Source organism: Phasianus colchicus, chromosome Z (genome assembly GCF_987193195.1).
Source record: "Phasianus colchicus chromosome Z, bPhaCol1.hap1.1, whole genome shotgun sequence".
Lineage (NCBI taxonomy): Eukaryota > Metazoa > Chordata > Aves > Galliformes > Phasianidae > Phasianus > Phasianus colchicus.
In genome coordinates, this window is record NC_143476.1 from 45,904,950 (window position 1) to 45,932,201 (window position 27,252).

A 27,252-nucleotide genomic window follows, 5' to 3' on the forward strand; every position below is an offset into this window, starting at 1 on the left:
GGTGAATTAATGGAAGTTAGAGCTTGTTTATGAAGTCCATTCCATTTCTCCCGCCTTGTGAATACTTAATACAGATGGATGAATTAAAGATCCTCAGCAGACAAGCACACTTGGAGTTTTTATATTGCTATGATGAATCTGCCATTCATATTGCTATAATTGTTTTATTTTTATAGACGTAAAATCAGTTCCCTTAGTGGCTAGTAGTAAGGCTTGTTGATTTTTAATATACATTATTCATCTGTGGCTTACTTACATCTTGTTCTGAAAACGTTCATAAGGCTCACAGTGCTGACATACCACAAGCTAGCTTCATCAGAAATGGGCAGAAAAGGGTGCTTTTTTTGGAGATGGGGATATTGTGAATACAGAACTCCTGAAAAATAAGTGCCTTATGACTTCTATATTAAAAGCCTAGATGGCTTTTGTATTGAGATATGCCATTGATTTCTTTTCCGTCTAGACTGCTAATGCTTCTGCAGGAAAACAGATCTTACAAATTCACACAATCTGTGATTTTGATTTGGTTGGTTTAATATTGTGTTGTAGGTAACTGGAATGAATTACTCTGATTGATACAGGGTAAGCAGCAGCTAAAATAATATTTAATGTTATAGCTTTATTATATCCTTGAAATCTGTAAGAGCGGCTTATGGGCATTGCCATTTATTATCTTCCTCCACTAAGGTTAATTATTTCCCTCTATCTTCATAACTTTCTTTTTGATTTAATGCTTGCCACTTCCTTAAAGGCTATGCAACTGGTTCAGTACTCCTCAAAGCCAAAAGCTGTTCAGCAACATGTCCAAGCTTGACATGCAACTGCTGTAATCATCTAATCCCTGTATATCCAAATGATGAGCAGAATTAAGCAGTAATATGAGGAAGGCAGTTTACAAACCTGGGAACTAAGGGCTGCAGAAGCTGATAGCTGGCAAGGGGCATCTGAAGCAGTGTGGTACAGTCGTACCTGTACCTTGTTGTCCATGGGCAGGGCTTGCACTCCTTGTGACTTGCAACTAACAACCCTATTTCTCTGCTCTTACAGCAGCTACTATCAATGAACATACTCTGTCTTTCATTAAAATGTTGCTAGACATCTCTAAGAGATGAACTAGGGCTTTGTTTTTACACTTACTTCTCTGAGTTTCTAATCTGTCCATGCCATGCAGCTAGAGGAATGAAACGTCTCGTCAGTGGGAGCCCACCACACCAACCCACAAAGCCCAGCCAGGGAGCTATTGCCTGTGATGCTTGCACTGGGAAAAAACAGATGTGAATCAAGAGGCGGTAGGTTGTTTTGTTTTGTTGTTGCTTTTGATCAGTCTTGCAATTCTAGAGGCTGAAATAGGATGGAGATCTAAAAGACAACTGGATGGCTGTCCTAGCTAGACTATTGAAAATGGGGCCCAAGAAAAACATTTTTCCAGTTTTGTATGTGGCCTTGGGAACCTAAGAACTTAAAGAACTAATTTTGTGCTGTCTCCTCCATCCCTGGCTTCTGAAGGGTGTGTTGCTTGGATGTAATCACTGGGTCACCAGTCTGCAACAAATGCTGGCAGTGCATGTGCCTTCAGTAGCTGTGAGGTGAGAGAACCCCGAATCCATACTAGAATGTACCATGTACAGCTGATAGTACAAAAACTGGCATAAAAAAGAGCTTCAGAAGTGCGTTTCTGCAGTTCCCCATCCTGGCTGTTGTCAGGGAGGGTGAAAGAATCATGCAAGAAATCTAGTGCTTATTTCCTTCTGGCATCACGATCTTGCCACTGTTTGATCACAGCTAACAAATGTACTGTCCTCATCATTCTGCCTCAGAATATCACACTAAATAATGGTTTGCCATGCTCTCTTGCTCTTTCACATCTCTCTCCTACTCTTCTCTCTACTTGTTCACTTAACAAGCTCTCAAGCTTTCGTCCATTCGATACCATTAAAACTCAGCCTTCCTGTTTGTATAGCTAAAAACCCACACAGATTTATGAACTCAGCCCTTGCTTGATTACTTCTCTGCCTCTTTCCTTTTATCACCCTCCCTTTCTGAGCTGTATTTTAAATTTATCTTATGCTGTGTTAATGCATCCTATTTCTCTTCAGCCTGAAGTGTTGTGGAAAGAATGTCTTGCTTCACCCTTATACAGAACAAGTCTTATTTATAGCTTCTTCTGAATAATAGTAATGGATGATTTTAAGATAGCATAGATGATAGTGTAAGATGTCCTGAGTAGCTAGAGCAGATCATTATTAACAAGGAGCTTACTAACAAAAGACATTACAGATTTAAAGGGAATTTTGAAACCTTCTAATGACCCAAGAACTGGAAAAAATATCAAGCCCATAGAAGCAATTTGACAGTGTAGCTCTTTGAATCAGAGAGAGATGGAGGTATACAGTCATTACATAATGAACCAGCTTTGCTTTTCTTTAGAAAGAAAACTGTTTTCTTCATTTGTTTCAGTTTTAATCTTTTACATAGCTTTCTGTATCAACTCTCTGTAAAATCACCATGAACTATGATTTTCCTTGATGGTTTTACTTATATCAGCATTTCCTAAGTTCACAAAGTTTTAGCCTTTTCTTTAAGGTTTCTTGTTTTGTTTTGTTTTGTTTTGTTTTGTTTTGTTTTTGAGCAAGTCCTACTTTACTGAGATGTTACTTTTACTGAGAAATGCATGTGGATATCATTCAAGAGAAGTCACATTTGACTCTCAGAAGCAGCATAAGCTATCTGCTTCAATTTGAAGTGGAAAAACCCCAGGTCATTTTTGTTATGTTCTTCCCCCTTCTTTAGAGCATGAGATTTAGAAAATCTGTTTTTCACAGAAACTGGAAAACAAAAGAAGTCTAATAATCTATATGTGTTTTTCAGCTCAGTTTCAGGACACCTTTACTGATCCATTCTGCCTTACCAGAGCACACAGAAAGTCCTTTCTGACCTATCCACTGTCTTTTAGCAGTTGAGTCTGTTTATTCTGAGGGAGGGGAAAGCTTTTCAAAGATACTATTTTTCACCTTCTCAACCATTTTAAGGTAGTTTGGTGGCTGTAGGAAACCATTAAAATCTTTATAGCGACTCTTACTAATTGCAACGAGCAAAATAGTGCTTTCAACTCTTAAACTTCTTATCTAGGCTGATAAATGAGCAAACTCAAGGATTTTGCAAAGGTAATTATTACTTGCCACTTGACAATATTTATCATGCAGAAAACTTGTTATCCACTGTAATGTCATAGAGAAGTGCTCTGGGGACTTTGAAAGCAGGTGTTATTATAGACAGATGAACTGCTATAGATCAAGGTCATAACTAGTTCTGTTTCAGTAGCTACATAGTATTTTCAGCAGCCTTGTGAAGTATTTTGAGGTGGTATAATGGTGTGTGTTAGTTATGTGATTTCCATCGTTTGAATTTGCTGATGTAGAACTGTGCTTGTTTGTAGTTTTCACCATAATGCTTCAGGGTTGCTTTGTGAAACTGAGTAGTATAGCAGCGCCTGATGAAAAAAGAACTGAGGAAGCAACAATTCTGTGAAAGCCTGTTTAAGTGCTGAACACAAATTTCAAAGTATGCATCTTGACAGGTAGAGTAAATGGTTGCAGTCCTTGGCTGGAGAGGATGGATGGGACCAGGACAGTCCAAAGAAACCCCTACCCCAACTTGAATGTGGTGAACCAAGGATGTGCAGTTTGCTGCTGCAAGACTTGTTTTGGAACTGTTTCTAATAGAAGAGTATGCAGGAACTGTGCTTCAGTCGAACCCTTGTTAATATTTTCTTAATTAGCCCAGTGAAAGTTGAAAGAGTGGAAATGAGATGCAGGATATATAGCCCCAGAGTTTTCTGATCCGAGAACCTCCTAGGTAGTACTTTCTGCAGTTTGTATTTTCTCACTTTTATAAAACTTGTCCATGTGACACTAGAAATAACTTGAGGGAGGAAGGGAAGATTTTCCTCTCCGCCATGCAGTATGGATGACTAAAAGGAACAGGATTTGCACTTAGTTTTAAAAAGAGCTGGCCTTTAATATGTGTGCTGAAATTGAGTAGCTTTCTTGAGCAGAACCAGTTTCTACTTGATAAGCCTTCATTCTGCTGTGCTGGCCACTTCAGACACCTGCCTACCTTCTTCCTTTGGGTCTCTGTGTTTCCCGGGTGAAGCAGAAGGAAGCAGATCAAGGACTAGATGGACTGCAGGGATGGCCTGACAGTTCGCTTTTCCATTGCATGCCAGAGCAAGGCTTTTGTAATTCCTTTTCTCCACACTTTCCCTACCTCTGTCTCCAGGTCAGTTTTAAGTGTTTGCAGTGATAAGCCCCATCAAGCTGCTGATCTTTAAGCAGAGCTCCAGACAGAAAGGTCATTAAAATGTCAGTAACACAATATGTCTCCCATGCCTTGCTTTGGGATGTAACAATTTAATACCAGGCTTTGCCTCCAGTATCTGCCGAGCCCCTTAACGATCTTCCTACTTTCAAATGAACTGGTTTCCTCTAATAGAGAATTTGCCAAAATCCTCAGCCTCTGTAGATGTCTTTTGACTTACTGATGACAGATGGCCATTTTACATTTTGTATATTGTGGTAATTTAATATTGATGAATAGTTCAGCACCAACAGGACATTTTCTCATTCCCTTTCCTCAGAGGGCAGAGGGAGAAAATAGTAAAAAAGGCTGAAGGATAAGGACAGGGAGATTGTTCCCCAATTACCGTCATGAGCAAAAGAGGCGTAGCGTAAGACACAGAAGTAATTTGTTGCCAACTAATAACAGACCAGAGCAATGAGAACTAAAAGCAAACAAACTGAACCACCATCTTCCCATCCATATTCTTTGTTCACCTCCCCACAGATGCCACAGAGGAACAGAGGACAGTGGCTGCCGTGGTCAGCCGTTAACACTCTATCTCTGCACCTCTACATGGTCACTCTCTGCCTCTGCTGCACATGGGTCCCTCCCATAGATGCCATCCTTCCCAATCTGATCCTGCATAAGCCCCCCAGGCAGCAGCTCTCCAAGCACTGCTCCTGCACCATGCCACCCTTCAGGCACTGCTCTGCCAGCCTCCTGCTGCCCCATGGGCTGCTCTGCGTGGGCTGCAGCTCCAGCCTAGGACTGCTCCTGTGTGGTACCCACAGCTGTACCTCCTCCAAGCCACATCCACGGCTGCATCAGGGGCTCCTCTGTGTCCACATGTGGAGATGTGCTCCATGCAGTGTCCATGGGCTGCAGGGAGCTGCTGCTCAGTGTCTGGAGCACCTCTCATCTTCCTGCCCCATCCTCAGGGCCCACAGGGCTGCTTCTCTCACACAGCTCACCATTCTCTCCCAGCTGCTGTCGAGTGACAATTTTTCCTTTCCCAAACCTGCTGTCCAAGAGTGCACCCAGCACTGTTCATGGCCCAGTTCTGGCAATACTGGGTCTCTTCTGGAGCAGTTGAAGATGGCTGTGATCTGACATGGGGCAGTGCTGGGCCCTGCTCACAGAACCCCTGCAGCACCGCTGTTAACCAAACCTAGGTAGATCATTTGAGTTACATACAGAGAGGGGAGGGAATTATTAAAGGCTTGTCCTGGTGGTTAAGCAGGACAGGACACTTTGACACGGAAGTCACCAAGCCAAAAACTGCTGAATCTGCCCTAAAGACTTCAGTGCTAAAATCTACTGAAACAGGAGGATTTGGTGAGGCACAGGTCCAGCAAGATCACCCAAGCAGAATAAACAACTGTGGCACTACATAAGTCACTAACTAACCTAGGGTGAGTTAGAAAACACTGATACTGTGAATTGCAGTGCTCTGGTGCATAAAGCTCTGGTTCTGGACAGATGGCTTCCCACAGCCAACACAGAACATACGTCTTCAGATCCAGTCGGACTGTCCTGAATGCTCAGGCAGCTGCTGCAGGCTTAACAAGTTGCTGCTGGCTCATGAGCTGCCATCTCAGTACGGTTTGATTTCTTCAGTACCACGGGTCTGCAGCAGCAAGAGACGCAATGTTTGTTATGCCACAAGTGGTGGAACTTACTGAGTCCAAACAACTTACAGAAGATGAAGCAGCATAAAGTATGAAGTAGCCTGCAAGCTCAAGCATGGCCATGACAACTTAGTCTATAGAAGGCACTATGCTTGTCACATCTCTAATATGCAATTCCCCTATCTCCAAAAGAATGTGATTTCTCTTATCTTTGAACTGCTATACACCAGGGACAGGTCTCTTCTGCCTGCCATGTGAAAACAGGAGTTACTGTTCTGTAGAGAAAGAGAATATAATTGCAGAGTAGAATATTGTCAGCTAGGAGACTATCCATCAAATTAGAGGTGTATTTCTCCATTTGCACTCCCAGTTGTGGCAGTAAATTGAAAGCTTTGGTTCTCTGTTTTCTTGTTAAGTAGATCAATTCTCATATTCTTTTGGGGCACACAAAATGGCAGTATTAGATTACTAGCTATCAGTAAGAAGGGCCTATATCTTTTCTCGTTAATTGGCTGATACACATTATAAGAATCCATCTTGGATATTCTTCTCAATGGGAGATCATAGTTTTGTTCTTACTAAATCTTTTATTTTGGCTGCTGCATTTTCAAACAGCATGCAACGTAGATAAGGGGGATCCCAGCTGAAATCTTCAGGACAGTTTTTATATGCCTTCAAAATTTGTATCACATTCTCGTATTGCCTATCACAGTATTTGACAGAATCAGACTCTTTCCAGTTGTACCCAGTGGCAGGACAAAGGCCACAGGATGAAACTCTTTACTGCGTGGATGACAGCAAGCACATTGCAGTAGATGATGAATAAGTGTAATGCAAGCGCATGGCATTGATTCTGGAGAGGGAGGAGTGGGAGGGGTTTATCAGGGCAGCTTAGAGCAGTGCAGGACCACTTTGCCACTTGCCCTTTCACACACCCACACCCCTTTCTAGACTGTTTGCCCGTGGCTGTATTTACTCTCTATTAGTCCCCAGTGATAGCATCAAGGTTGGATGCTGTTCTTGAATCAACAGTTGAATTCTCCCTGTTCTAACACCATCAGGAGTAAATTGCTAGCTAATCACCAAGGAAAAGAGATTTGCAGTACAAGTTATTCTGGGACAAGTGCAGCTAGTAAAGACAAGTTTTTAGTGGCTTTCTCGCCTATTTGGAATTTCAGATTTTCAATAATAAGTGAACTTCTTAGTATTTCCCTATATGAGACCACTACTAGGCTGTCTCTCCTATGGCTATTTACAAGTTCTTATAAAATTATAGGTCTTTGAAGCATCTGTCAGTAGTTTAATTGCAACAGGCTCAAATGTTATGTGCAAGGGAAGGGCTACACATGGTTTAATCACAGGAACTGTAAATGAGAGTTATGTCAGGCTCTCCTCTTGTGTGTGTCCTAAACAGTCAAAAAGGCAAACAGCCTAAAGCAGCTGTGAGTGTAACCACATCTTTTCCCCTCACAGCTGTGGGGTGACTGGGGCTTCCGTCAGGCCCTGTATGTGCAACTGCACCGTGCTCTGCACCACAAGTTCAGTGCAGAATGTCTCCAGGGACCACAGCTGTAGTAAAGAGAAGTAGCTGTATTTCATTTGTTTTCTTACAAGTGTAAAGCCATGAATAACGTGAGAAACTGACAGAAGCCTAAGCAGCGACTCCTGACTCCTAGATCTGTCAGTAGTCACAAGAATGAATAACCTCGAATTAGTCTGTTATAGAGGTATTTATATGTTTAGCTGTAGGTTTAACGTGGCTTTATTACCATGACACAAGGAACAGGAAAGTCTGGATTTAAGAAAAGCTACAGCCATTATTTTTAATGTTTCTGGGTGCCAAGAGACACTAGTGAATATTTCTGCTCTTTTATAATAAGCTAGTTCAGACGTAGGAGAAGAAAGGTTTATTTTTGAAAGCTGTGAGTAGTAACAACATAACGGTTTCATTATCTAAATTTCAGTCACAACAAGGACAAAAAAAAAATCTCTCTTATGCATGCTGAAGAGCTTTTCAGCCCTGAAAAAAACAATCAATACCATATTCACACTAATGTTTGCTTGCATAATATATTGACTGTAGACACACTGGCAGTTTTACATAATAACTTAAAAGCAGTCTTGATTGTTTGAAAGGTTATAATTGTTTTTCCCCTTTCCTGAAAGGGTAATGAAAGGACAACTAAAAAGCAGAACTATATAGTTATTTTCTAACTGGCACTAACAAATTTCTCCAATTACAGAGTCCATTCTGTAAGCAATGAATGTGTGGCTCCCAATTAATCTAGTGTACCTCTAGGCAAGGTCTAAATCAGCTGGATACAGCTAAAGCAATTTGCACACAGCTAAAAGCAAATTGGAAAATAAGTGTTCCACACTACTGCCTATCTTCCCAAGCCAAATACACAATGGTATGCTGGCAGCAGCGCTCTGTCATGTTATTTGCAGCTATCAATTTTAATTATAACAATTATTGATTAGTTGGGAAAGTGAATAACCTAATGTTCAAAGGAGATTGTCACGGCTTCTGGGGATCTTTTTTCCCTTTCATGCATACGTCTGTGCAAATGTTAGGAAATACTAAGAAGATACCTGCTTCACTTTACTGAGTTTAGCTAACTATGAAGTTGCAGCAGTGATTTTTGTTGCTGTTTTTGCTTACAACAGAAGTTGATATGAGTTGAACAGAGGCTCAGTTCAGGACTGCAGGACAAAAATTCCAAATGTGGGCACGTATCTACTTTCTTATTTAACCACCCAAGCAAATGAGCTGCTTTGTACAGGGAGAGACCTTCTGTTGCCCAATGACTCCAGCTATTTTGCTAGCCTACGTACTTTTAGAAACAAGCTGTTTCTTTTTGTAGAACAGCGCTTCTCTTTAAAGAGAGAAAAGAGGAAATAGTCCAATCCTTGCTGCGCTGAGGGTTGTATGAATTTCAGCTAAATAAATAGAGTCAAGAAGAGTACATCCAGAATGGAGCAGGGTTTCAACCTGCTGAACAGACGTCCAAGTTTTTGGTGCAATACTCTCCTTTGCTATGTTGCTGAAGACTCAGTATCACTTGGAGTGATCAACCAAGCAGACAGCTACTGGGCACTGCATGCCAAAGACACCCTCCAGGAGCATTATGGACTGCCTCCTCCAAAGCTGGTGGACAAAGGGACGTTTCCCTCCATGCCTCAATCTTTTCCAGAGCTGAAACCTGTAGCTATTGGGGCAGCTTAACTGGACAACAAGACCTCTCCACCGGATCAAGAGCCAGAGAGCCAGAGAGCTTGCTAACAGCCCTTGATATCAGAGAACACAAACAGCAAAAAATTTTGAAGGTGATGGAGTGAATCCTGGATGTGCCAATCAGGGGAATGGCCGTGTCTGGTAACAAACAGCTTCCTGAGAGAAAAACAGTGGAACCATTCAGAAGACATGCGTATGTGTCATCATCTGGTCACCTTCAGTGTATGTACACGATGGATGTGATATCTCCTGCTCTGTATCTTTTCTTTCTAAGCTCTTTTGCACAGTGTCAGGATTTAGTATTCTCATTCAAATTATTTTACCCCATATTCCAAAGCTTACAGGAGGCTCTGCTCAATCTTACAAAGGCGTGTTTAAAGACAGAACCCTGTCCCAGCCTTTTTCTTATTCCTTTCTTTCTCTTCTGTTGCATTAAGGGCAAAAACCAAATAAATAGCAGCTTCCTGCTTAATAATATTTAACACTTTAGCTTTGTTGTATCAGAGAACCATGAAAAATTATAGTTTACAGTCCCTTAGCTGGCCCAGGATGAGTGGCACCATGTCCACTGAGTGCTGGGAACCTGTTTGCTTGGCAGTCCTTGCTGCATGACAGATGAAGGAAGTCAAAGTGAAAACCAAAGAGCATTAGACAAACCATCTTCTGGTTGACTTGACGTGGCCACAAGCAAATACATGGGGCAGAGCAAGAAGAAACCCATCTATGCCAGTGTTCTCCCATCTTCTGACAGTTTTCTCAACCTTTTTAATTTGTTCTACACAATAATGTACAAACTTTGAATTCAGAGTGCTAGCTCATTCTCCTGTTGGATGCAATATGAAATTCCTAAATTCACAGTGTTCCTTGCCGTGGACTTTCCACATGTACTACACATTGCGTGGAAATGTGCTGACTGTGATGCCTGTTACCTTTATTTGATAGATGGATTCTTGTACTGGAAATCACAGCATACAATTTCTCTAATCACCTTCCCTCTGTGTCTCTTGTGATCTTTAGACTTAAATGTGTTTTCTCATAAGCGCTCTTTTTTTCACACTGACGACAGCCAAACTAATTGTTGTGGGTTTTTGTTGTTGTTTGTTTTGTTCTGTTTTGTTTTGTTTTCCCTGTTTTCCTTTTCTCCTCTGTATGGAGTCTTTTAATCATCCTTGTCATCCTTCTCTGAACTTTCTCTGAACATCATTTACTGTTGAAGAGGCAAATATCCATCTTTCCTTTGTGAGAACTCCCCATTTATTTCCACCCTTTACCTCCTGTGTTTTAGCCAGTTACATCTCTATTTGTGCATTTATTCTGGTGAGTTTCTTTAAAAACCATAGTGTTGTGGTTTCAGAATTAATCTTCTTTGTGGAGGATCATGTGATGCTGCATTTTGGATTTGTGTGAAAAGTGATGTTGCAAACTCAACAATACTTCAGTTATTGCAGAGCAGTAGTAGCACAGAGACAAGGTCTTTTCTGTTTCTGGTGCTGCCCTGCCAGCCAGGAGCTGGGGATGCACAAGGAGAAGGGAGGGGATACAGCAAGGACAGCTGACCTAAACTGGATGAAGGGATGTCTCATACACTATCATGGGGTAGGTGTTCAAAGTGAAGCATTTGTCTTCTCAAGAAACCACTATGTGTGATGAGCCCTGCTTTCCTGGAACGTCTGCCTGTTGATGGGAAGTAGTGAATGAATACCTTATTTTGCTTTTGCTTTACCTAGTAACCTGTCTTTATCTCAACCCATGAGTTCTTGCACTTTTACCTTTCTGATTCTCTCCCTCATGCCACCTGAGGTGAATGAGGGAGTGGCTGGGTAGAGCTGCCTACTGGGTTAAATCAACTCAGTATAGGGCACAAAAGGTTTGAGGTGATGACAGTTTTAATTGGAGTGTAGAGATGTTATAGCTGTTTAGCTGCTAACTGGCAGGCTCCTGTGCTTGTCATGGGGCTTGCTTGCCTTATCGTATATTAGAGTTCAGTGCTTGTTAGTGACTGCTTTTGCTTCTGCCATTTGCTGTACTCTCTTAGCATCTTGCTTTGCTGAGCCTGGGAACATTTGGTAACAGTATGTGCCTGGGCTGTCAAATGGATGGGGTATCACTGCTTTTCCTGTGCTGCCGTATTGGACAGGCTGGGATTTCAGTATGAGCTTGAGTCAGAGGAACTGTGACCTGTGGATGAGTCCACATGGAAGTATATACATCTCAATGTGTCTGTGGCTATGGCGCAGCAGGTCCACCTTGCAGTGTTCATATCTGTGGATATGGTCATACCACAATACTTTGAAGCATCTGTCACAGTGGATAAGAACATTATACAGTAGGTAACTGAAGGTTCTATGGCCAATGGATGAGGCCATGCCAGAGCAGGTACACTTCGAAAGGATCGTAGTTAATGGACAATTCCAAACTGGAAGGGACAAGGAGAGGAGTTCTTTGCAATGTTAAATGCTTTGGCCTGATCTGAATATTCAAGGAGCGGAGATTGTAATAGTTATAATAAATCTTTAAATTGTTGTAATTCTTTATTTAAGTTACATATTACAAGGAAATTCTATAGCAGGAACCATTTGAATCAGTGGAAGATGAACCTCACAAGGAACAGTGCAAGTACAGCAGTGACTCAACATGAATTGTCTTTGGCAGCCAGTAACTCCATGCAACACACTGCTTCTCCTGTCCTGAGCAACCACCGAAACAGACAGAAGCTAAGTCGTGGACTAAAAGAACTCAGTGGACATTTTATGGACATTTCACAGGGATGATCCATAGACTAAGAGAATGATATCTGTGTATCAACTGAAAGCTTGTAATTAATGAGAATGTATTGGAAAGTGTAGGACATGAGCATGACGTGAATGATATGGAATAAGGGGTGGATATTGTCATAGTTTTGTCTGGAATTGAGTCTTCTTTTTTGTAAAGGCTGATTTTAGCTTTTTTGCTTGTTTGTTTATTTTCAAAAATAGTGGGGATAAATCAACAATATTTTAGTTGTTGCAAAGTAGTACTTACACAGAGCCATGGACTTTTCAGCTTCTCACACCACCCTGCCAGTGAGGAGCTGGAGGTACACAAGAAGCTAAGAGGGAACACCCCTATTGACCAAAGGGATATTCCATACCATGTAGTGTCATGCTCATCAATAAAATACAGAGTAAATAAAGAGGGAGGGTGGGATGTTTGGAGTAATGGAGTTTGTATTCCCAAGAAACCATTACATGTGATGAGCCCTGCTTTCCTGGAAGTGGCTGAACATCTGCCTGCCAATGGGAAGTAGTGAATGATTTCCTTATTTTGCTTTGCTTGTGCACACTGCTTTTGCTTTACCTAGTAAACTGTCTTTATGTCAACCTATGAGGTCTTGCACTTTTACCTTTTTGATTTTTCTCCCTCATTCCACCTAGGGAGAGTTGCTGTGTTATTTAGCTCCCTGTTGGGGTTAAATCACAACACAGTGAAAATCTCTGTCAAAAGCCTTTTGGAAAGCCCACTAAACAATATTGTTTGTGTGAGCTGGTTTTCCATTTTATCCCCTGGATGACTGTCAAGGCAAACTAAGGCAGAATTTCTCCTGCCAGAAATTGTACACAGAAGCCAAATCCAGAAGAGCATTTTGTGTTTGCATACAGCAGGAAAGAGAAGTCATGAGCACTTCAACATTTTAATCTAGTACTGTGAACTGTTATGTGATTTCATGCAGCCCTGTGTTGTACTAACAGGCAATGCTTGAGTAACATCTGATTTGGCACTGTAAATCCGGTAGTGTTCAGTATTCAAACTATCATGATTACAGACTCAGTAGTAGTGCACTGCTCAGTTCATCTAGTGGCATTCAGTGAGCTAACGACTTTTTTATTGCTGTGGCAGCATTCAATCAGAATTCATACAGCTAAACCCATGAGGGAATTTTGCCCATGCCTAAGTAGAACTCACACAACATGTTCATAGAATTGCAGCTTATTATTAAGAAATTAAAGGTTCTTTTATATTGCCAATAAGTAATTCACTGCCTACGAAGTGTCTCAGGTGGCAAGGTTAACCAAAAACAGTGCAAAGCAGTTGCAAAAAACTAAGAGCAATGCAGCCTGGCCACAAGTACACTAAATTAGAAATTAAGCTCTTTACAGATTACTAAATTTCCCAGAGGAATCCTCAGGATAGCCAAGTGTGTGAGCCTTACGCAACAGGATTCCCTACTTGAGGGAAGAGAGGTTCAGCCCATCAACTGATCCCAAGAGGCAACCCACATCTAACTTGTCTACAATAGTGTCTTCCCTAATATATTCCCCCTCTCTTAAGCCATTTTATTTCTTATTGTGCCAGAGGAGCTCATTACATACCTCTGTTCTGCTTGATGTAAAATTCTCCCTCTTCACTTTTAAAGTTATGGGCTAAAAAATCAGAGTGCATGCTCAGTGAGGGGGTGGCTGCACATTAAAGGTGAGTAACTTTTGGGATGGAGGTATGTTTTGGTGTTACAGTGAGCACATAATGAGCAAAGTTTACCTAAAGGACGCTAGAAGAAATTATGGACTCTTGGCCAAGGGGTAGCAGGTAACAGTTTTTTGGTGCCTTGGCACCACCAAATCCCTATCCTGGTATTGTTTTTCTTAGAGTCGGTACATCATGTACACCTGATGTTATCAACATCTAAGGTTGCCTAGGGAGCTACTATGGATCACAGATCCTGGCTGTAGAGCCTCCAATTTGCTCCAACATCTGTGCCATTTTATGGCATACAAACTGTGCTCAGCTTCATGCCCCTGTGGACAGTTTGTACCTTGGTTTCCAGTGAACAGTGCTGTACCTTAAGCAGTTATTCCACAAACTAGAACAGAGCAGGTGAGACACAACTGTCTTAGAACACTTTACAGAACACAGACAGCTTAGGAAGGTGAGAATCATGCACCAATAGCTGTATGTTCTTACACCCACCTCAGTGTTGAGCTCCTAGAATCACAGAACACCCAACCTGAGGCAAGTCAGATAAAGTAGGTTGCTCAGGGCTGCATCCATTTGGGTTTAAACAGTTAAAGGATGCAAATCCCACACCTCTCCAGTTCTCTCTTCCAGTGATTCACCACATTTATGGTGAAAACTGTGTGTCTTTATTACACCTAGGTGAAGTTTCCCATGTACCAACTTGTATCTGTTTTCTCTCCTACTTCTTTTCAGGTTTGGGCAGGATCTGGCTCCACTTTTTCTATATCCTCCCACTAAGTAGCTGCAGACATCAATCAGATCTCCCTTCAGCCTTTCTTTACCAACACTGCACAAAAACCAGTAACTTCTACTCAAAAGGAAGTTTACGCATCATTTTGATGGGGGTTGGACTCGATGATCTCTAGAGGTCCCTTCCAACCCCTACAATTCTGTGATTCTGTGATTATGTGATAGCAGCAGTAGCATGTTTTAAGTCTTGTCCTTATGAATGAATGGGACAGGACCAGGACAGGAGTGTAATTCACATGGAGTTAGAATAAATGTTTAAGAATTTTTTTTTTTTTTAAATTAGATTTCTGCAGATTAAGTGATTAGATCTAAAAAAGTCACCCTGCAAGTTACAAATGATTTGTTAAGAACTGATTGAATGATGTAGTATGTACAACATGCACTGGGGCAAAGCGTATATGCAAGGAAGTTCATTCCTAACAGAGTACTGACCTCTGAGGGGGCCATTAAAAGCTAATTAAAAATTAAAGCAAAGCAGGTTTCACCAGGTTGGGCTGACGTGATTTCAGTACTGTGATACGGCAGAATGTCTGACACAAACTTTGCAAAGACCAGCTAAGATCTTAACTGTTAACTTACACCCTCCACAGCCTGTGCATTGCTTTTGATGTTCAGCAGAAGGGATAGGAATCAGGAGCACAGCTTTCCCTTCCCAGTGAGAGACTTCACCCATGGGACTGGTCATTCCTCTGTCTAATGGAATGTTACATGCCACACCATGTTATCTCCTCTGCCATTTTACTACTTTTCATATATAAGTGAACCCACCAGGGAGCAAAGTAGGAAAGTGAGCTGAGTTATATAAATAGAAATACTATAAATATCTAAGATGTGTGGGGCAGGGTGGTGAGGCCAGACTGTTTTCAGCAGTATGTGGAGACAGGACAAGGGGAAATGGCCAGAAACTGGAGCATAGGAAGTTCCACGCAAATGTGCGCAAGAACTTCTTTACGGTGAGGTGACGGAGCACTGGAACAGGCTGCCCAGGGAGGTTGTGGAGTCTCCTTCTCTGGAGATATTCAAGACCTCCCTGGACGCCTACCTGTGCGACCTGGTGTAGGGAGCCTGCTTTGGCAGGGGGGTTGGACTCGAGGATCTCTGGAGGTCCCTTCCGACCCCTATGATTCTGCGATTCTGTGATTTTGTGAGTTTTTCCAGTCTGCTGGTTATGCACAGATTCTTCTCTCAGTCACTCCGAAGAATACACTGAAGTACATTACCCAAACTTTGACTATGGGATAAAGAATATAAAAGCCAATAAGCTGTAATCAGCTTGGAGAATAGCAAAAATCTTTCCAGAACTGCTACTTTCATGAAATTCTTGCTATCTTGATAGGAAACACAATTGGCAGCTCACATGAGACTCTGATCATAGGAAGTCTGATACTGACTGTCTGCTTAGGTTATGATCCAAATCTGAAATCCAAAGCATTCAGAGCCAAGAATTTGTGTTCATAGCCAAGGCTGTGTGTTCTCCTGTCTATAATCCTGGGATTTATTAGACGTGTGTGTTTATTGAGTATCAGCTGAGAAGTAGTGTTGCAAACTGCACTAAACTCTAACTTTTCTTGACTGTAGCCCAGGCTCCAATGCTTAGTTCAGAGAATGCAATCAGCCCAAATATATATTGACTTTGGGTGCAGGAAATGTGGGCAACTCTTCCCAGACCAAATATATATTGACTTTGGGTGCAGGAAATGTGGGTAACTCTTCCTATGTGTGGCATATCATGCAGTAGCCTTTACACCTGTAGGTGCTAATATCCTGTTTTTCCATAGATTCATAGATTAATTCTAGCCATAACAGGAGTTCTTGTGCAGGCAAGCACACGGAGCTAAGTGCATACAAATCTCCTTTAAGAATAAATGAATTTTCTGCATGTGGGGGGAAGAAACAATTCTGCCTTAAGAAATAGAGTAGAATCCAACCCGTTAAATATTTTCAATGTTGAATATAGTATTTCCTCCCCACTGCTCGCACTTCCAAATATGCCTTTGTTCATATTTATTGCAGAAACAATACTACAACTCTGGCATAAGGCTTCACCCTGGTTTTTAGAGGTAACAATGCTAAAAATATCAAGCAAACCTGGGCAATGTGAAAAATGAATCATAAAAAACAAGCTGAGGCCATTCTTGAGAATATTACTGGCTAAATATGACCCATTTTGAATAATGCATCCATTTCACAAGCATTTAGGTCTCTCACGGTGGTTTTATAATATGATAACTTATCTCCAAAGATGTCTTTTGAAGAAGAGCATAAGATTGGATCTTATGCAAAGTTTCCATGAATGAGTGTTCATTAAAAAAGCTTATGGTTGGAAGTAATTTCAAAGTAAAGGCCATTACTTTCTGTTTTTCTTATTTTTAATGTGACATGTATTACCTGTTTCTACTTGTAAAATTTAATCTTTCATATCATAGAATCATGGAATGGCTTGTGTGGGAAAAGACCTTTAAACCCTTCCAGTTCCAACCTCACCCTGCTGTGGGCTAGTTACCCCCACCAGATTGGTCACCCCAGAATCCCATCCGTCGTGGCCTTGAGCACCTGCAGGAATGGGGCATCGACAGCTCCTCTGGGCAGCCTGTGCCAGGGCCTCAGCACCTTCTGAGAAAAGAATTTCCTCCTAATGTGCAGTACATACCCCTCCTCTTTTAGTTTAAAACCACTGTCTTTGTCCTATCTGACTATCTGACCTATCTGAGGTCCTCCCAGAGACTTCTGCAGGCTAAACAAGCCCAGCTTCCTCAGCCTTTCTCCATAGGATATGTGCTCAGCCCTCCAGTCATCTTCCTGGCTCTCTTCTGGGCCTGCTCCAACAGCTCTGTATCGTTCTTGTGCTGGGTGCCTCAGGCCTGGACACAGTACCCCAGATGGGGCCTTATGAGGGCAGAGCAGCAGGGGACAAGTTCTCTCCTTGCCCTGTCTCCTTGCAGCTACACTGCTGTTACTGCAGCCCAGGATACAGCTGGCTGTCTGGGCTGCAAGCACACAATGCTGGCACCTGTTCACCAGGACCATGTCCTTCTAGGCAAGGCTGCTTGCAATGTGTTCTTCTCCCTGTACTCATGTCTGAGATTGCCTTGATTCAAATGCAGTGCTTTTCACTGATCTTGTTAAATCTAATTAAGTACGCATAGGTCCACTTTTCAAGTAATCCCTCTGGATGGCATCTTTCTTTCTGTTGTCTCAACTGCACCACTCAGCTTAGTGTTGTCTTCAAACTAGCTGAGAGTGCACTCAATCCCACCATCTAGATCACTGATAATGCTGTCGAAGAGTGTCAGTCCCATATACACCAGTCACATATATCTGTTGGTATACATGCACATGCATATTTAAAACTACATTCTGGATTTTCAGAAGACATAAGTAATATAATTCATTAACCTTTCTGTAACTGTGGAAACCTGACAGAAGTCTATTTCTTAAATAAACCGGGGAGTATGAAGGAGTCTTTTCAGTACACACAAAGGCTGCTGATGTTGAAGTGGAGCTACTGGTTGCAGCTGGTCCAGAGCACAGCCCAGCACTAGCCAGCACCTGCAGATGTTGCCAAAAGATACAAAGCAAGAATTCCCAGCAAACTGCTAGGAACACCACCCTGTCTCCTGTTCCAAGAGGGAAGCCAGCAGCATGGGCTGATGTAGAAACAGTGGTTGGTTGACAGACACTTGGGATTGAGTGATGGTTGTATTCTCTTCATCACCATTTCTAATTTGTTCACAAATCTGTAAAATGTGTAATATAACCTATTGCCTTTTGGCAGGTCTTTAGTCCCTGCTGCAGCATCACTCAGCTGGGGCAGTGCCAATCATGGAAGAGCCTAGGGTGAGCAAGAACGGGATTTTCTTTAGGGCAGGCTCCTCTTGGTCACTTCATCTCCCACCTTGCAACCACCCATTCACCAGGCTCACTGCATGTGTGATTTTGTCATGCAGCACACTTTCTGAGGAGTCAAAAGCTGCCACCATCATGAAGGTTCAAGGGGACAGTAAAAGAGCTGGAGTGGACAAGATTTTGCTGGTTTACACTTCTCTTTATACTACTTTGGTTCTGTTTCCCTTTCAGCATGTGAATTTTACAGATCTGTGTTCACATTGCATGTACATTCTTAATTATTTTAAATTCACAGTCATGTCAAGGCAGTAGCAGTAATTTGGTCCAATGAATCAAGCAGAGAATAAAAACATGCCATTCCCAAAGATATCAATGGACTTTGTTTTCACTTAAAGCAGGACTGTCTTTGGAGCAACAACACCAAATTTCACAGGTTTGGGCTGATTTTGCTAATGAGAAATTTACACCACTATTTGCTTGCCTCCAAATTCAACCCTCTCACTTTTCACTTGAATTGATGATTTCTGTGGGAACAGAAGAAATTGGATGCACTTCTCAGGAGTAAAAAATCTAGTGAGCAAATTTAAAGATTTTGAGAGCAAAGTCCATCAAGGATGGAAAAAACATACACCGACACCAAGAAAAAGTGTCCAGTATCTTATTGCTGTGACTTATCTGCTGTGGCTGGTACTCCTTGGTGATGGAACTGCCCCCCATCTCAATGAAAGCAGAGCCTACAGAAATCCCATTTTAATAAGCCCTCGGGAGGTCTCTTGCCATCTGACTTCCAGTGATTCCTCCTGAGCATCCTGAGCCACTGAGGTCTTCACTTTGAGCACCTTGGCAGAAGAACTGAGGTGGGCCCCATGAATGCTAGCCCTCAAGAGAAGCCCCCTCATGTCACGTTCTTCTGGCCTGAGTCACAGTGCAGGCACCAGGGGCTCGGAAATGCTTCACAATGCACTGCTGAACCTTATTACATGGCTGACCTGCTTTGGCCAAAGGAAAGAAAGCCTGCATTAGCATGTGAGCAGAGGAAGTCAAAATGATCTCATTCATGGAGCTTTCTCCCATTTATGTAAAGGGAGCTGGCCCCCGCAGCAGACTGTGTCTTTCTATGGGCCACATAGGGCTGTCTGCTTAATTTTGCTCCTTCTTAACCTTTGCCTGTCCATGGGACTGAAGGGCAAGACAAAGCCAGGATGCTGCATTCTTCTTTTATATCTTAGCTACAACAGTGGGGAGCTGGCAGGGTTAAAAATATTTGCACGTCCATGGGGATGGCTTGGCAGCAGAAAGCTGTCCTGGAGTCTGTGCCTGCAGGCTGTGAGGAGCGGCTGGCTGGAGAGCAGCAACCCTGCCAGGTCACACATGCAGCCAGCAGCCAGGCCACCACAGCTGCACAGCCTCAAATGTAAGCTACCGAGCTTAAATTAATGATAAAAAATAACTTCTAAATAATAAAAGTCCCCAAAGCAAAACTTTCATCTAATACTACTAATTGCTTTTGAATTAGTTCTTCTCTATAATGCCACATTAGCACAGCAGCACATTAATTATTGAACAATATTTAAATCATTTTGAGGCAAGAAATATGTTCATCTATTACATCTTTGGATGGGAGATATCTCTTGTAGCATGTTACATTTTAAAAGTATTCTTTTATTTAAAATAAAATCTTTTGTTTGCCTCTCATCTTCCACAACTGCACATTTTCCTGAAGACAATGCTGCAATTGAAATATAGAGTTCAGAAGAAAAGTATTGTATTTTAAATTTAATAATTAATTCTTTTTAAAAATTACCCCTCTTAGCAAATTATTTTCCACGCAGTTTGTTGCTCTATTGGTTGACAGCTTAGTAAATTGCTTTTTAAGGCAGTCTACCTGGATTTAATTAATTATTTATGATGCTAATAAACTAAGCATTCATAAAAATATGCTGATTGTGCCAGCGTGGCTCTTGATTCCTCCTTGCTGTTGAATAGCTAAAATTCTCATTCTTCTGAAAAAGAATGTCACTCTTCAGCAACTTTATATGTTATGAGTATGGTGTAAAAGTTTAAATTACTTGCCTTAAAGTATTGAAAAAAAAAGATGTGCTGTGGCAGAAATATATTAGTGAAAACTTAATTCTCTTATTATTAAATTATTCTACAAAACCTATTTTGTTTCCTTGTAAATATTTAAAATATAACTTTATTATTTCATAATGTCTTTTTTGTGTTGCCCCATAAGAAGTACATTTGGGTACTTATTCTACTGAGTTCAAACAAATATTCATTCAAGCCTGCAGGCTTGGGTTCATTGGGATATGTAGTTATTGGTGTGTTTGCACAAGAGATGCAGCTCCTCAGGAGAGAGATCTTTAAGGTATAAGTCAGAACATTCTGACCATTCAGCCTTACAGAGTGTTCCATAAGTCAGAAAACTGGAATACAACCTGACATATACATAGGCAAATCCCCCAAAATATATGACTTGTTGACTCTGGGTTGGAAGACACCTCAAGGATCATGAATCCCCAGTCCACCTGTCACAGGCAGTGCCACCAAACTCCACATTTAATACTAGACCAGGCTGCCCAGAGCCACATTCAAATCTGGCCTTGAACACCTCCAGGGACGGGGCATCCACAACCTCTCTGGGCAGCCTGTTCCAGTACCTCACCACTTTCACAGTAAAGAACTTCCCCCTGACATCCAACCTAAATCTTTCCTCCCTCAACTTAAAACCATTTCCCCTTGTCCTGCAGTTATCTACCCTTTCAAAGAGTTGAAAAACTCCTGTTTTTAGGCTCCCTTTAGGTACTGAAAGGCTGCAATGAGGTCACCCTGCTTCTTTTCTCCAGGCTGAACAAGCCCAGCTCCCTCAGCCTGTCTTCATAGGGGAGGTGCTCCAGTCCCCTGATAATCTTCGTGGCCGCCTTCTGGACCCTCTCCAACAGCTCCCTGTCTTTCTTGTACTGGGGGCTCCAGACCTGGACACAGTACTCCAGATGGAGCCTCACAAGAGCAGAGTAGAGAGGGACAATCACCTCCCTGTCCCTGCAGCCACCCCTCTTCTGATGGAGCCCAGGATAACATTTGCTTTCTGATCTGCAAGAGCACACTGCTGGCTCTGTTAAGCTTTTCATCTATCAAGACCCCTAGGTCCTTCTCTGCAGGGCTGCTCTCAAAGACTGCTCCTTCCAGTAGATGCCTGGGATTCCTCTGGCCGAACTGCAAAACTCTGCACTTTGCCATTTTGAACCTCATTAGATTCACCCGGGCCCACCTTTCAAGTCTGTTGAGGTCCCTCTGAATGGCATCTCTTCCTTCCACTATTCCTTGAGCTATACTATAGGATGCTCTAAAAACTGAAATGAAGTGGCTTCTTAAGTACTAAATGAATCACAGGAGCATTTATGTTACAGTGTATACTGTTAAACTGGAAAGAACTGTTCTGCAATATCACAGTCAGATCAAAGCAAATACAGATCCAGGATAATATGAGTCTTTTTGAAGCCCCTGAGATTTTATTCTAAGTTACTTCCAAGCACGCGACACACAGGAATACCACTGATAAAAGTCAACAGAGATTTACCGAGGGCAAAGAGTGTTTGACTAAATCATTTTTTATGGTAAAACTACTTGCTCAGCAGTGAGGGAAGAGCTGGGGATCTCATCTCCCTTGACCTTAGCATGGTGTTTGGCAAGCCTTTCAAGAATCCTCATTAATGCTGGACAGGTGGAACAGAATATTTGTGGAAAACTGGCTGAAATGACTGATAATTGGTGGCCCAAAGTCAAAATGACAGCCATTCACAAGAAGAAATCCTAGAGGTGGATACCAGAGTGGATTGTAAGCAATACCTTTATGGGCCTGGAGCATCCCCCAGTCAAGGAAAGGCTGAGAGATCTTGGACTCTTCAGTTTGAAGAAGAGAAGACTGAGTGGGGACCTTATAAATGCTAATAAATACCTAAAGTGCTGGAGCCAAATTGATATGGATAGACACTTTTTGGTGGCTAGCAATAATAGAACAGGGGATAACTGACAGAAACTAGAGTACAGTAAGTTCCATACAAAAAAAAAGGAACTTCTACTGTTAGAGTAATGGAGCACTGGAACAGACTGTCCAGAGAGACTGTAGGGTCTCTTTCTCTATCTGAATGCCTACCTCTGTGATCAGCTATAGGGAACCTGCTTCAGCAGGGGATTGAACTCAATGATCTCTGCAGATTCCTTCCAACACCTACAAATCTGTAATTCTATGATCAATAACAGAGGATCTTTATATACACAGGGAAGAAGAGCCACTGCACTGAGAGGCATCAACTGGCTGGAAGATTTGATTATGAAGAATGTCACTGAGGTTTGAAAATGTTATGCTTTAAGTCTTGCATCCGGACACAGTAATCTCAAGTAAAAATACGAGCTCGGGTGTGACTGGACAAAGGCCTTGGAGTTCCCAGTGGTCACCAATGTGATCATGAACTAGCTGTGTGCCCTGGTGTAAATGTTGGCTGGGATTTGAAGGAAAATTTGGAAGGAAGTCTGAATGTTATGTTTTCTGATTCATGAGCCTTCCATGGATTTGTTAGTATCCTTAGCAGAACTGATGAAAGGCACCATAATGTTGCATAAATATAAAAACAGAACTTTCTAATACTCAGCAAAAGACTCAATGCATTTCTTTGATGGAAAATGTCAGCATAGTCTATCTACCACAGATTTCCCAAAACAGACCCTTTCATAATTATGAAAGCTGCAAATTATTTTGCACAATGATGAGGTGACAACATGTATAGATGATGAAAAGGTAGCACCAAAAATTTTTGAATGTCATTAAGTAAGTTCTGGATTCAAGAATTTTCTAAGGATTCTCAGTCTTCTGCAGTCAAAAGGTTTTCTATATACACACTGCAAAAAAATTTTGCAAAAGCTTTAAAATTACTGTTTCTGATGGATAATATCATAGAATCATAGAATGGCCTGGGTTGAATAGGACTACAATGCTCATCTAGTTTCAACCCCCCTGCTATGTGCAGGGTCACCAACCACCAGACCAGGCTGCCCAGGGCCACATCCAGCCTGGCCTTGAATGCCTCCAGGGATGGGGCATCCACAACCTTCTTGGTTCCTGTTCCACTGTGTCACCACCCACTCTGTGAAAAGCTTCCTCCTAATATCTAACCTAAACCTCCCCTGTCTCAGTTTAAAACCATTTTCCCTCGTCCTGTCCCCCCTCATGAACAGCTGTTCCCCCTCTTGTTTATATGTTCCCTTCAGGTATTGGAAGGCCTAGAGTCTTCTCTTCTCCAAGATGTTTATTATCAAACAACTGCTCTTCACTTGGTACTTGAATGATACCCTTGTAGCACACTGGAGTTTGGGTTACTTGTACGAGGGAAATTTACCTCCAGATGCAGAGATTTTAGAAAATTCTTGAATCCATAACTGGATGAAGTGGATATCTTCTTCAAATCTTCCCAATCTCTTTTATTACTCCACATATGAACTTTGTTTGGAAAACAGGAGAGTAAATAGGAGAAAAAAGGAGTGTAGCTGTTTCAATCATAAATTGGATCTGTAGAATGACTGAAAAAGTTTAACAAACTCTGGTTGGACCATATGTGTGGGGTTTTTGTTTGTACATGATTCTGTATGCTTTACGTATGAGAAAAGAATTTTAAAACTCCCTCTGCAGATCTTGTGTGTTCTTTTTTTCCAAAGGTAAATTCTTTCAACTAGAGTGCCACAGAACTCTTGGGAATCCGCATAAACTATATAGGAAATTTTGTGATGGGCAGCTGCTGTACTGACCTAACCGAGACTCTTCCTTTTGAGGAAGAAGGAAGATCCCAACAAAGAATTCACCTGGACTCCACATAGGTGACTCGTGGATATAAAACAATCTGAATTTTTTTTGTGGGAAATCACAAAATCCAAATCTGGAGGAGGCACATTGTCTGACTCACCAGGTGCTGTAGTGTTTATGAAGAAAGAGGTAGAAGAGTAAGGTGGAAGAGTAGTATTTCTGTCAGTAGAAGTATATCCTTTGGAGCAGAGCAGGCAGAAAGTACCCATAAGGAATGCAAGCTTAGGAGCAGCATATGTTGGATAGGAAAAGATGAGAGATTAGGATGTGGGGAAATCCTTACTCAGATAAAGGGAGGGATTCAATGACACGAAGAATTAAATCTCAGGGATAAAGAATGAGCGTGGTAGGAGAGAGAAAGAAAGAGTCAATAAGATGCAATGAAAGGAAACAGATAAAAGAATTTAAAATAAGCATAAAATCATTGGAAAAGGGGAAAAAAACCTTGTCAGTAGTGGGTGTAAGGCATAAAATCATGGCAGAATAAATGGAAAAGCAATTCTCCTTTCAGAGAGAAAAAGAACAAACAGTTACAGAATAGAAAAACAAGGGAGCAATATGCAAAACAATTAAAAATCTAAGATAAATAATACAGTAGAGAATGGAATAAGTCAGAACAAATATAAAAGGAAAGAGAGGGGAAAAGCCTCAAGAGGGTAGAAAGATAAGTCAGAAGAAAAGATGACTGATTTTAATTGGATTTATTTTTGTGTCTGCATTTAATAGTCTTCCTGTGACAGATATATTACATCTTCCTAGATTTTGGTATTAGAAGCAGTGACTAACTGTAGACTGCTACAGTCTATAATTTATCATATTTTATGATTATATTACTGATGGAAAACCCTTTACTAATGCTATATTAACGTAGTCTGAGCAGTAGAGGAATTCTGTAGAAAAGGAAAACCCATGAAAAAAAAAAAAAGAATTCCACCCTTCCCCACCCCATCTTTCATATTCTAATTAGTCTTTTGGAATAGAATAGAATAGAATAGAATAGAATTAAATTCAGCTGCTGCATTTACTAAAAGACCAAAAAAGAGCTCATCTCTTTTCAAACAGCAATTTTTTGTTATAAACTGACTGTTTACAGCCCATCTGAAATTTGAGCTCTGCACACAGCAAAATCAGCAGCTTCCATTTAAGATGCTTTATTTCTTTTTGCAGTCTCTTGCTAGTGTACTTAGCAGAGAATGATTAAAACCCATGCTCTATTAGAACTGTTGCAGTGTTTAAACAAGGAAGTCTGTGTTTGTTTAAGAGAATGGGAAAATGGTTATCTTGACAGATTAGACTGAAAAAACAGGTCGGCTGCAGTCTAGCACAGATGTTCAAATTTGCCACTTGGCTGTTTTTTAAGGTCTTCTAAACAAAACTTTCTTGTGCTTGTGCCTTCACTCTGTTTGACACCTGACTGAGGAATGTGATTAAACACTTTTGCCAGGGATTACATGTCTCTGGTGGGCTCTTGTTCACAAGGATGAAGTTTCCTCTTGTCTGTCTAGCTGTGTCATATGTAGTTGAGGGAAACATCTCAAAATTTTTAGAGCCCTTGGGAAGCTCTTTGTAAAAGGCTGATTCATAATGATTGGGACAGAAAAGCAGTGAATGATTTAATGATTTTTTATTTTATTTTATTTTTTTAGATCTAGCGTCTCCATTTGCCTAGTGACAGAACACACAGAAGTGATAAACATATAATTTGTCCATGAAATACTGAAGCTTTCTGCAAAATGCATTGTAGTCTCCAGGATGTAAGACATATCTGGATGAAAATAAATGTTACATCCTCAATCAGTGTGAGATTATCATTTTCTAATACATTTAGGATGCATGCTTCAACTGATAAATACATATAGCTGTTTGCTCAAACACTTTATCAGTGTCCTTTAACAATATCATCTTGAATTAGTTATCCCCACATTGCATTTATGACAGAAAAGGCACTTTTAAATCCACATCAATTTTCATTTCTCTAAAACCTACATACCTGTAGACACAATTTTGCTCAGTAAGATTAATCATATTTCAAAAACCAATAGGAAGGATTTGAGGGATAAAGAACTCCAACCTACAAGGAAAGATCACTACAGTGTTCAGACTTGTGACAATCGTATTTGCCCACTACCATGAGTGAGAAATGCTTCATGGAAGCATGAAACTGGAACTGAAGTTTCTAATTGCTGGTAGGTTTTTAAATATTACTTTTATCTTGACTTTCCTGTTTTCTTCTCAAGCTTCAGACTTAAATGATAGTGGGTGTTTTGTTTTTTTTTTTTTCTTCTTTTTTTATCTTTTTTTTTAATGAGATTACTAAGAACAAACTGCTTATGATGGAAGTCATTCGCCTGAAACAGCTAATTGTTACAAGATGCTAAAAAATCTTTGGGATTTTAGAGTGTGAAGGTATGCAAATAGTGATTCTTTGCCTGAGCAGTAGAACAAGTTGGCTTTGTATGTCACAGTACAGAAACAAATATTTTCTAAGGAGAGAAAATGGGATCCAAGGCTTTGTTAACTCCTGGACAGTCTCCCCAGAGCTTTCAGTCCTCGAGGCTGAGCAACACCAACATTCTCAGCCTGCCTTTGTGGGAGAGGTGCTCCATCCCTCTTCAAGACACATTCCAAACCTCCACATCTTTTTGTGCTGGCTACCCAGACCTGAATTCCAAATGAAGACCCACGAGGACAGAGGGGGGCAGTCCCTTCCCTGCTCTGCTGCTCTCCCTCGTTGATGCAGCCCAGGATACAGTTGGCCTTCTGGGCTGCAAGCACACACTGCTGGCTCATGCCTAGCCTTCCATCCACCAGTATCCTATGTCCTTCTCTGTAGGTCTGTCTTCAGTGTATTCATCACCCACACTGCATCTGTCCTTGAGATGGCCCTGGCCCAGGTTCTTCCTTAACCCACCAATGCTGTAAACTCCTAGTAGAAGGCCATCACGTTTGTCAGCACACAATTTACAACCTTGCCATGTTGGCTATCATCAATCCTCTCTCTATTCTCCATGTACTATAGGACATTTTCCAGAAGGATCTGCTCCATGATCTTGTCTGGTAGGGGCTGGACTGACTGGAACATAGTTTCCTGGTTTTTTCTTCTT

General features: G+C 41.4%; 1 protein-coding gene and 1 long non-coding RNA gene across 3 annotated transcripts in view; both read left to right on the plus strand.

The window, feature by feature from the left end:
* ZNF608 (zinc finger protein 608) overlaps positions 1 to 12,567 on the plus strand; it is a 103,428-nt gene extending 90,861 nt beyond the window's left edge. For both annotated transcript variants that reach the window (XM_090132618.1, XM_031588772.2), the window contains exon 10: positions 1 to 12,567. In XM_090132618.1, coding sequence (XP_089988744.1) covers positions 1 to 5 — 5 coding nt within the window. In that variant the 3' untranslated portion in view covers positions 6 to 12,567.
* Positions 12,568 to 18,822: 6,255 nt separating this feature from the next.
* LOC149912937 (uncharacterized) lies at positions 18,823 to 25,901 on the plus strand. The gene is made up of 4 exons (XR_016462197.1): positions 18,823 to 19,314; positions 22,574 to 22,642; positions 24,004 to 24,162; positions 25,795 to 25,901. It is a non-coding gene; the product is annotated as an uncharacterized LOC149912937 (long non-coding RNA).
* The last annotated feature ends 1,351 nt before the right edge of the window (positions 25,902 to 27,252 follow it).